This window comes from Miniopterus natalensis, chromosome 18 (genome assembly GCF_054644295.1).
Source record: "Miniopterus natalensis isolate mMinNat1 chromosome 18, mMinNat1.hap1, whole genome shotgun sequence".
In the NCBI taxonomy this organism is placed as follows: domain Eukaryota; kingdom Metazoa; phylum Chordata; class Mammalia; order Chiroptera; family Miniopteridae; genus Miniopterus; species Miniopterus natalensis.
The window spans coordinates 36768073-36779036 of NC_142098.1; the positions used below are offsets into that span (position 1 = coordinate 36768073).

The 10964-nt window shown below is 56.9% G+C and overlaps 1 protein-coding gene across 1 annotated transcript; it reads right to left on the minus strand.

The window, feature by feature from the left end:
• Window positions 1–1593: 1593 nt before the first annotated feature.
• PPP1R13L (protein phosphatase 1 regulatory subunit 13 like) lies at window positions 1594–10964 on the minus strand. Its single transcript, XM_087826771.1, has 12 exons — window positions 10888–10964; window positions 10657–10799; window positions 9778–10285; window positions 9604–9702; window positions 9437–9528; window positions 8627–9092; window positions 7170–7624; window positions 4901–5032; window positions 4601–4734; window positions 4311–4477; window positions 3082–3281; window positions 1594–2300 (listed from the first exon to the last, which is right to left on the minus strand). The coding sequence occupies exons 1-12, from the start codon at window positions 10940–10942 to the stop codon at window positions 2262–2264; spliced, it is 2490 nt and encodes an 829-aa protein (XP_087682897.1). The 5' UTR covers window positions 10943–10964; the 3' UTR covers window positions 1594–2261.

Consider the following 10964-nt stretch of genomic DNA (forward strand, 5'->3'; position numbering starts at 1 on the left):
GCAGGGCTTCGAAGAGGGTGGGATGGGGAGCAGCACCTGACCTAGCTGTAAAGCCTTGGCAAGTTTTTCTCTGAGACTCAGTTTCCTCACCTCTAAAATGGAGATAATAATATTTAAGTCAACAAGTGACATTTATTATACAGTCATACAAATGAGAATATAATTCCAAAGTTTGACAAAGGCTCTGAAAATAGGTCCTAGGGAGCTGGAACTCATAATAGTGGTGATGGTGGGGGCGGGCGTTGAGCCAGTTAATGAGGTAACCGACTTGACCCTGAGCCTTAACTGAAGGAACGCTCGGTGGGAACAGCTACGCACACAGATGCTCCTTGCAGTACAATGTACAGGAGAACAAACTGGGAAGAGTAAACACAGGTGATGTCTGGTGGCCGGGAGTAAGCCATGATGATGCCTTTCATTTAGGAAGAGTTGGTGCTCCCCACACCCCATTCCAGCCCCATCTTGCTGCTCAGCCCTCTGCTTTTTACTTGCCTCCTGGTGTCCTCTTTGCCTGTGTGTCATCTCCGCCACCTTGTCCGGCCTCACTCCTACCACTGGCTTTCAGGTCTCAAAAGAGACATCCCTTCCTCCAGGAAGCCCTTCCTCACCCCCAGGCTGGGTCAGGCATCCTCTCAGGGCTCCCCATCCCAGCCCTGGTTACTCCATTAAAGTAGGGGGATGGGGGAAAGGAAGGAGGACATCTTCAAACAAGAATATAATAAAATAAAATTGAGCATTGGATTTACATGGGCCAGGCACGGTGCTCAGCACCCTGTCACCTGTCTGACATCCTTTCCCACTGTTCTCTCTCTTACACACTCCTCCCAGACACACTTGGCCTCCTGGCTCTTGCACCCAGGCACCAGGCCCACATTAGTCAGCTAATCTATATAACAACTTGCCCTCAAATGTAATGGCCAGGGCTTAATGTAAATTTAAATCGTTACGTGAGGTTGGTGGTGATTGTATCGCACAGCAAAGACAATGATGTAGCTTTATGATTTGTCAAAAACTATACAGAAGAGATAGATGTTCATGCTTTGTCAAGAAATCTTTAAGGAGAAAAAATAATCTTTAAGGAGCACTTTATGAAATAAAGAAGTGGGACAGGCTCTAGCCTGTTAGCTCAGTTGGTTAGAGCGTCATCCGATATGCCAAGGTTGCAGGTTCGATCCCTGGTCAGGGCATATGCAAGAATCAACCAATGATGCATCAGTAAGTGGAACAACAAACTGATGTTTCTCTCTCTCTCTCTCTCTTTCTCTTCCTTCCTTCCCCCTCTCTCTCAAGTCAATTTTAGAACAAAAACCGGGGCAGAAGCAAAGGAAAATCACTCTTCAGGGTTGTACCTCGACAAGGCCACACGGGTTTCTGGTAGATGAAGCCCTGTTGGAAACGATCTCACAATCCACGTCAACACACAGGAGGAAAACAATTTACCATGAGTTAGAATCAGCAGACACAGCAAATTACAGAAGTGCTGGCCCCAAAGTCAGATGATCGAGTTAGCAGGCGTATACTATAAAATTACTATGCTTAAAATGTTTAAAGATGTAAAAGAAGAATCCAAAACATGAAAAAGGACCAATGCACTACCAAAAATAAAAAACAGGTGTATTTGAAAGAGGAAAGATTGAATTTACATGAGGGACATCCCTTCGAAAGAGGTGACTTTAAGGCTGCTTTGCCAAAAATAACAGTGACAATCACTTATTAAGTCGGAATGGAACCCAAAGAGAAGGAAGACAATATCTGTGCAAACTACCTTTATTTATAAAGAAAGTGTCCCCATTTTGTTATAAAACCAGCACTGTGCGAAGGCACTTGGTCAGGGAAAGCAGGGGCAGGGATCCTGGTAGAGAGACCAGTGTGCCTCCCCTGGTCCCCAGAGGTGACTCCCAGGTAAAGCCACTGGAGGTGGCCCATCCCACTGGGATGGCGGATTGACTTGCTTTGAGGGGCTTGGGAAGGGGCTGGCTGTAGAGGTGGGGGGCATTTTGGACAGGATCTGACTTGGCAAATGGGGGTCTCTCTTGCCCCCAGTGATTCCCAGCCCCACAATGACCTCCCACAGCTAAGGCAGGTTTCTAAACTTAAGGCTGAGGTTCTCCCCTGGGCTTCCAGGGAAGCAGAGAGCTGGTGGCGAGGCTCCCCCCTGCCAGGCTTGGAGCACAGGGCGGTGCAGCAGCGATGGAGCCGGGGGTCTGCAGCGAAGGCGAAGCTGCTTCCTCTGGTCTCCCTTGCAAACGTCCTCTCTCCAGCTAGACCTTACTCCTCTGAGCCTTCACCCTGGGGAAGAGCTGAGGACAGACAAGAGTTTCAGACGCCAGGAGCGCCCACCCCCAAACTTTAGGAGTCACCTACCCACCCCAAACACGGGACAGTCTCCACCACCCCACTTCTTCCTATCGACCATCTCAGCGTCTCCCAAACTGCTCTGGAATGCCCAGGGTCCCCTGTGTCCTTCGGGCACTGCACGGAGCCTTCCAACCAGCGGCCTGGTTGATGAGACCGGAGCTTCTGAGTGTCCCCCACACGGCTGTCTGGTGGGGACCCACCTCCACCCATCCCCAAATCAAAAGAACCTCCTTCTCTCCTAGATATAATGGGATCTTCCTGATCTCTGCAAACCTAGTTGCATCTCCCTCAGTTCTACCACAATTTTATTAATGGATTCTTTCTCACCCTGCCCAACTCAGTGTAATAAGTTTCTTCACTTATAATGTAACACTTTAACATTCCCCCCAGCACTAAAACGTAATTTTTCATCTCTCCCCTTAGCTAAAATACATTATTTACTTCCCATTAACATCATAAGGGCTGATAATAGAAATATCTGAGCATGAACCAATCAAATGACCAGTAAGATAGTATTGATACAGATCCCACGAAGTACACGAGGCTCTCCCTTGGCTCCCCCATTACCACCATGGGCTCTTCCTCACCTCTCCAGGCCGATGTGGACTCTTCTGACCCCCCTTCCCTCCACTTAATGGACTGTCCCTCTCCTCATCTTTTTCCAGTGGGATCCCCCCTCTCCCCAAACAGCCATCGGGAGGCCCCACAATATCTCTGGCTCACCCCGAAGTAGTTGCGGGGCACGTAGCCCTCCTGGCCGTGCAGCGCGGCCCACCACCAGTCCGTCTCCTCCGGCCCGTCCCTGCGCAGCACGGTCACCGACTCGCCCTCGCGGAAGGACAGCTCGTCGCCGAACTCGGCGCTGTAGTCCCAGAGCGCGTGCACCACGCCGCCGTGCATCAGCCCCATGCTCTGCTCCACGTCTGGAACCCGAAACGCAGGGACCGTGAGGGCCGGGCCGGGGGCCCGGGGGCGCCCAGGGGCACGGGACCGCTGGGCTCAGGGACAGCCTGGGATTCGGCGCCTGTCGCAGCTGGGGGATGAGCCACCTGAGCTGGGGTCAGCTGCGGGGACCCGCAGCCTCTCAGACTGGAGCATGCTGGGGTGCATCAAGCTGGCCGACCCCCGAGGCAGGGCCAGTGGTCCCCATTCCCTCTGGGACATTAAGTCCCCGTGTCACTTCCAGAGGTACAGTCGTCTGCACTTCCCACTTAAGTGGTGCAGCCTCCACCGAGGACTCAGGCGCTCCTTCGCTCCTTCGGGTGGATGGCCCTACTCCGCCGCCCCTTAAGTGACCCCATCTCCCCATTTCCAGACGGCGCGGTCTGCACCGTTCCACCTCCCCAAGTGCGGAAGTTCCCAAAGCGGATGTAGTGACCTCTCCAGATGGCACAGCCCACCCAGGCCCTCCCCCCTACAGTCATCGATGGTCCCCCTCTTTAGGGGTTCAGTCCACAGGGTTCCAATTTCTCCTCAGCTCCCTGCCAGGGGCGCTGTCCAATCTTCACCCTCACAGCACCCTCCGTGTTGGAGACACCTGTGACAAGGGTAATGGCCCACCCCCTCCCCAAAGGCTACAGCCCTTCCTCTCTTCAGCTGTGTGGCACAGCCCCCCTGCCCAGCCCCCCTGCCAGGTAGGTGGTAGTTAACCCCCGCAGGTAAGAAAGCGGACGAACTGCGCAATGTCCGGGCCACGTTTCTCCCCACGGGTGTCCAGCTTGCACGGCACAGCTCCCATGGTCCCCCTCTCCCCCCAGGCAGCACGCTCGGCTCTCCCCCCCCCGCCTCCCCCTCCCAGCTCCCCCTGGCAGGTGGTCCATCCCGCCGCCCCCTCTTAAGCCCCCTGTGCCACATGGTTGGAACAGCCCCAAGTCCCCTCTCTGGTGAGTGTGAATGGCAGTCGGCCGCCTCTCCTCCCGTCCCCCAGAGGTGGCCCCAGCCCTGCCTCGCACCTGCCAGGTAAGTGGCGCAGTCCGCGTACCCCTCCCGGTAGGGGTCGCATTTCTCGATGGCAGTGGCGCCGTCGCTGAGCGTGGTGGCGAAGATGGCAGCGCCGTGCTGCACCAGCGCCGTGCAGATGGCCGTGTCGTTGCACGACGCCGCACAGTGCAACGGCGTCCTGGGCGTGGGAGGCAGGTGTGAACGGCCGCGGGCCGCCAGCGGGAGGGGCGTGCGGGAGCCGCGCCCTCAGTGCCGCCCCCGCCCCGCGCCCGCCCCAGCGCACGCTCGGAGCCCGGCTCACCAGCCGTGGCTGTCGGGGGAGTTGACGTTGGCGCCGGCCGCAATGAGGAAGTCCACGATGGGGTAGTTGGCGCCGCAGATGGCGTTGTGCAGGGCGGTGATGCCCTCCTCGTTGGGCTGACTCGGGTCGTTCATCTGGGCGGGCCCGGAGACCCGGAGGCTCAGTACGCGGCCGCCCTCCCGCGCTCGCCCCGTCCCGCCCCGCCAGCCCGCTCCCCGCAGCGCTCACCCGGCCCCGCCAGCCCGCTCCCCGCAGCGCTCGCCCCGCCCCGCCCCGCCAGCCCGCTCCCGCAGCGCTCACCTCCTTCACCGCCTGCTGCACCACGTCCAGCTCCCCGGTCAGCGCGGCGTCCAGCAGCAGCACCAGCGGGTTGAGACGCGCGCGCCGGGCCTTGCGCGGGGAGCCCGCCTTCCGCAGCACCGAGCGCATCTCCTGGCGACAGGGTGGGGGACGTCAGTGACTTCCAAAAGATTGGAAGGAAACACTCCATATAAATTTGGCCCGGCCGGGCGTGACTCAGCCCTTGAGCACTGGCCTAGGATCCAGGAGGTCCTGCTTCTATTCCCGGTCAAGGGCACACACCTGGGTTGCAGGTTAGATCCCCGGGAAGAATCAGTAATTAGGCCCAGCCTGCAGGGTACGCCTCGGGTTTGATTCCTGGTGAGGGCACATACCCAGGCTGCGGGTTTGATCCCCAGTGGAGGCGCTTACAGGAGGCAACCGACTCACACTGATGTTTCTCTCCCTCCCTCCCTCTCAAATCAATTTTTTTAAAAAGAATCAGTAATTGTGCACCTGAAACCTGTATAATTTTGTTAACCAGTGTAACCCCAATACATCTAATAATAAGGGGGGAAAAGGACCATTGATAACCAGGGTCTGTGCTACTTTTTAATTGCAAAGTCCTATTCTTCAAACCTTCCGTGCTCTAGGGTTCTGGGGTGTCACTGTTCTGAGACTGCGATAACCAGGACTGAATTCTTGAATTCTGAGAGTTTTCAAGTTTCTCTGTGGCCAGGACTTTGTGATTCTACAATGAAGCAACTGGACCATTTCAAGACATCACCACTCTTCTGTTCTTGATGTCAAGATCCTAAGCCTTGTCCTGGCAGGTGTGGCTCAGTGGTTAGTGTTGACTGGAGAACCAAAGGGTCCAGGGTTTGATTCCAGGTCAAGGGCATGTACCTGGTGTGTGCAGGAGGCAACCAATCATCAATGTCTCTCTCTCTCTCTCTCTCTCTCTCTCTCTCTCTCTCTCCCCCATCCCTCCCACTCTCTCTAAAAAAAACAAACAAAAAACAAAACAATGGGGGAAAATCCTCTAGTGAAGATTAACAAACAAAAAAAAAGATTCTAAGCCTCAGCAGTTCTTGGCTCCAGCCTCAGGAGGGTCTTGGAGTAGGCATTTTGGGGTGCCCCACTTCTCTGGGAGTTGTTCCCCTCCCTCTGTCTCCCCACACTGAATGATCAGGACTGTTCCAGGTGACTACACCCTCCCCCCAACCTCGGCCAACATGCAGGGACAGGAGCAAAATCAGCAGGAGGTCATCACCTGGCCAAATGATAACAACAGTAAAAGCAATTAACAGTTAAGTGCCAGACACTATTCTAAGCAATACATTAATATATTTAATCCTCACAGCAGCCCAATGGTTATTCTCATCCCCATTTTACAGATGAGAAAACTGAAGCCCAGAAAGGCTAAGTGTCTTGCCCAAGGTTGCACAGCTGGTTAGTGCTGTGGGGCTGGGATTCTAACCCGGGCGGCCTAGCTTGACATTTAACCACAACAGCCACAGCCTCAGGAACCAGAGACTTGCTCTTGAAAATCTGAATGGAAGAAACTCCCAGTAGATTCAGAGGACCCTATGGGCTTGCACTAAGAGGTCCTTTTGAGTCAGAGCTGGCTGGGCAATTTCTAGCCATGGCACGGGCTTGTTGGGGTATGAGAGGAGAAAAGGCACACACAAAAGCCTGTGTGGCAACCAGGGAGTGAAATGGTGACTGCCTTGGTTCAGATGGGCTTTTCAGGCCCCAGAATAAACCCTCTGTCTGCCAAGACACAGTCATTTCCAGGTTATAAGATTCCATGATTCCTAGCCCTGGCTGGGTAGCTCAGCTGGTTAGTGTCATCCTGATATGCCAAGGTTGTGGGTTTGATCCCTGGTCAAGGCACATACAAGAATCAACCAAGGAATGCATAAATAAGCAGAGCAACGAACCGATGTTTCTCTCTCTCTCCCTCTCCCTCCAAAATCAATTAAAAAAACAAAACAAAACAACTCCAGGATTCCTGAAAGGATGCCCTGGTCGGGGTGGGAGGTATTGGAGAGGAACAGGAAAAGTTTGGGTGGTCAAGATATTTGGGTGCCCCTCCATATGTGTTCTTCCATTCTTCTGAACATGGGTACACTAGATTAAAAACTACATTTCCCGGTCTCCCTTGGAGTGGGTTCCTAGCCAATAGGATGCAGCAGATGTGATGAGTGCCATTTCCATGTTCTGTTCTAAAAGGGAAGGGGCACTTCCCATGTGCTAATATACCTCACTTTCCTCCTATATTACTTACCATGCTCTGCAGCTGCTCTGGTGGGCTGCTCTGCGGCGGGGCCAGGGGTGGTATGGGAGCTGGTGGGGCAGGAGCAGGGGGTCCCGCCCTGGCCTCCGATCCCTCAGAGATGGAGGACAGCTCGGGCTCGGGCCCCCCAGGCCCACCATGGCGATGGAAGAGGCGGCTGATGATCTGCTGGTACTGCTTCTTATGGGTGGGGGGCAGGGCTACAGCAGGGCTCTGTTCCATGGAACCCCTGCGTTTGAGGGGCCGCGGAATCTCTGCCAGCACCCGTGCCACCTCCTCCAGCTCGGGCACCGACTGTGCCTCGGGTGGCAGTGCTGGCTGCAGCCGCGTGGGGCTGAGGGGCCGAGTTACAGTGCCTTCATCTACATCGCCAGCCTCCAGCACTGGTACCAGCAGCCCCTCCAGCTCTGGTTCAGGCTCCAGCTCAGCAGGGGCTTTGGGGATACCTAGAAGGAACAGAGGGGTTCTCAGGAGACCCCCAACACTCCCTCCCCACAATTTCCAAAACCTGCAAGCAGCACCTGATTTGCTGTGTGACCTTAGGGCAGTTCCTTGCTCTCTGGGTTACACTTTCCCTGGGCTGTGACTAATACAATGATGACACCTCCCACTCATCAAGCACTTAGCATGTAGCTGGTGCTTTACATGCCTGTCATATTGAATTCTCACCTCACTATCCTGTGAGGTAGATATGTCTATCATCTCCTTATTACAGAAAGGGAAACTGAGTCACAGAGAGAGGAAAGTCAGTTGCCCAATGACAAAAAGTTGAGATTTGAACTCAGTTCTGACATTATGACAAACTTGACGTTCTAAGATTCTGGGAATTTCCTCTCCTAATATGTCGGGCAGAAAACTCCTGCTGGGACGAGGGTCCTGGTCTTGATGGTCTCTTCTGTCTGTCTCATTCCTCTCTGTCAGAGTTTTTAAAGCTAGTAGAAATAATAATGATTACCTTCTACACAATATTATACATTGAATGCCCATCAGAATCTGTGCAGTAGATATTATTGATCTCTCTTCACAGATGAGAAAACAGAAGCTCAGATAGGTTAACTAATTTATCCTGCGTCACACAGCATCAGTGGTGGAGAGGGGCTCAAAACCCTATCTACTATACATCAGGCCCTATTTTAAGGACTTTATATGAATTAAATCTAATACCATATCCCAATAAGATAGGTTCTATCGTCGCCTTTTACACTCAAGGAAACTGAGGTTCAGAGAGGTTAAGTGACTTGCCCAGGTCACTCAGCATGGAGCCAGGCAGTGTTATTGCGCTATCTGTCCCTAGCTCCCCAGCAAATTCCTCAGCTTATCTGGCCTAGCTCTCTGCAGGGACAGGGTCTGAACACAGGTGTTTGGCTGCGATGGCTCCCTCTGCTGGTCTGGCCCTGTCAATTGGCCTCCCTTCACCAAGCCCTCTGGAACCCTCATGGCTCACTCACCTTCACTCCAGGTCTGTTGGGGAATCTGGGGCATCGGGGCAGGGGGTTGAGGCTGTGGCTGTGGTTGTGACTGGGGATGTGTGGGCATCTGGGGCTGGGGCTGGGGCTGGGTTGGCAGCTGGGACTGGGGGGGTGCCTGGGGCTGGGGAGGCAGCTTGGGGGGAGGAGCTCTGGAGAAGGTGGGGGTGCCAGGGAACATGGCCCTGCTGGCCCCCTGTTCCCAAAAGGCGTTCTGCAGCTTAAATATCATGCTGAGGGGGATGGGGCGCTGGCGGGGGGCACCACGGGGCTGGAGGTTGGAAGGAGGCATGGGAATGCGGCTGACAGGCTGCCAGCTTCGGGGCAAAGTGCCTGATGGCCCCGCGGAGCCCAGCGATCGGCGGTAGCTGCCCACATCAGAACGCCTGTCATTGGCCAGAGGGGAGACCTTGTAATTGCGGGGCAAGGTGGCACTGGTGAGGTTGTCCTGGGGGACAAAGAGGGAAGGAGGGAAGGAAGAAGGGGCTCAGGTGGGAGGAAGAGAAGGGGAAGGGAAGGGAAGGGAAGGGAAGGGAAGGGAAGGGAAGGGAAGGGAAGGGAAGGGAAGGGAAGGGAAGGGAAGGGAAGGGAAGGGCAAAAGATGAGAAGGGAGAGAGGGAGGAAGGGAAGCCAGAGAAAGGAGAGGGAAACAAAACGGGGAGGGGTTGGAAGCCCGGGTAAAGGAAGAGCTTGGGGAAGGGCAGGGAACAGGGGGGCGCAGCCTGGAGGGGAAGACTAGCCCTGCCCCTGTTCCCCACCCTTGCCCCTCCCCAGGCTTCTCCTGCCCCTCACCTTGCCGGTGGCCCCCAGCCCGTCCAGGCTGCTCTCTCTCCAAGGCAACAGCTGCAGGCCCGGTGAGGAGGGCCTCCCGAAGACGTCCAGGCCTGCGGGGGAGGAATCATCAGCATCCGGGGACCACCTCTCCGGCTCCCCCACTCCCCGGGTCTCCCACCACTGACGTTCGTAGCTAGCCGTGTGTGAAGGTTTCTTCTCGTAGGCCACGTCCAGATCCGACTCGTTCCAGGCTTTGGGAGGCCGCCGTCGCAGCATCAGGTCGTCTGGGGAGAGGCGGCGAATGAGAGCGGAGGTCCCGGGCCCGCACCCCCCCCCCCCGGGGTTGGCCCCCGGTGTACCTTGAGCGCGCAGAGGCGGGGCGAAGGCGCTGCTGCCGGCGCCCAGCAGCGGGATCCCGAAGGCGGCGGGCGCGTCGTAGGCGGCGGAGGGGCGCGGCGAGGGCCCGCGCTCTGGGAAGAAGACCTGGGGCCCCTCCGCCAGGGAGCTGCCACGCGGGGAGCCCGCGCGGGCCAGTAAGTCGAAGGGCGTGGGGGCGCCCTGCTGGCGGAGCGAGCCCGAGCCGGGCCGCGGGGAAGGCGCGCGGCCGAGGGTGCCGCCTCCGCCGTCGTAGGCGCGGGGCCGGGGCGAGGGCGCGCGGTCCAGGCTGCCGTAGGCGTCCGGCTGCAGGTAGAGCGGGGTGCGCGGCGATGACGGCCGGCCCTTAGGGGGCAGCGAGCTGTAGGGGAGCAAAGCCGGGGCGCTCTCGGAGCGTCCGAACAGGGTGTCCGCGCCGTCGCTGGTCGCCTTCCGGGGGGACCCGCGGCTGCCGAAGGGCTCGGGGACTGCGCTGGAGCTGTACCGGGGCAGCTGGGGAGACGCCGGGACATTGAGGGGTCAAAGGAGACATTAGCAGTAGAGCAGGTCAAAAGAGGTCATCGAAAATCAACCCAGGGAGGTTGGGCCGGGGCTGGAGATTCAGGCACAGAGAGCCCAGGGAGGGCTGTTGGGGGGAGAGCCCTGGAATCAGGGCGGAGGCTATAGAGCTCTTTTGAGCGACTTAGAAAAAGGCCACTTTCCTTCCGAGGGTCCTGGAAGGTGTCCACTTCCACTAGTCCCCTCTGAAGTGTCCTTAAGTAGCCCACAACCCGCACAGCCACACCAAGCAGGCTTGCCTGAACTCCAGGCGGAAAACAGCTGGCTTTTGGGGACTAGGGTGGGGGCCAGGCGAGCGGGCTCACCCTAGAGGGGGCGCCAGCCTGAGAGCCAGGTGGCGTCGGCGAGTCTGACCACAGCGACTCCAGCTGCTTGGTCAGTTCGTCCACCTTGGCCGCGGCCGTGTCCAGCTCCATCTGCTTCAGGTCCATGTGCTTCATGGCCAGAGCTGGGCAGGGGGAGTGGCGGTAAGGACCGGGCCCTCCTGGCAGGTGCCCGACTCCGCCCCCAGGACCGTGCCCCCTGCCCCAGCTCACACTGGAAGTTCAGGTCCAGCAGGTCCCCCGAGCTCTGGAAGGCCTCGCTGTCCATGGTGCCGGCCGGAGCGGGGCGC

Excerpts from the sequence above, each read along its gene's own strand:
- PPP1R13L (XM_087826771.1), bottom strand. The coding sequence starts at position 10,942 with ATGGACAGCGAGGCCTTCCAGAGCTCGGGGGACCTGCTGGACCTGAAC. Across the intron at positions 10,286-10,656 it reads AGGCTGGCGCCCCCTCTAGG|CTGCCCCGGTACAGCTCCAG; the intron begins GTGAGCCCGCTC and ends GCGTCTCCCCAG. Across the intron at positions 9,529-9,603 it reads ACACACGGCTAGCTACGAAC|GCCTGGACGTCTTCGGGAGG; the intron begins GTCAGTGGTGGG and ends CCTCCCCCGCAG.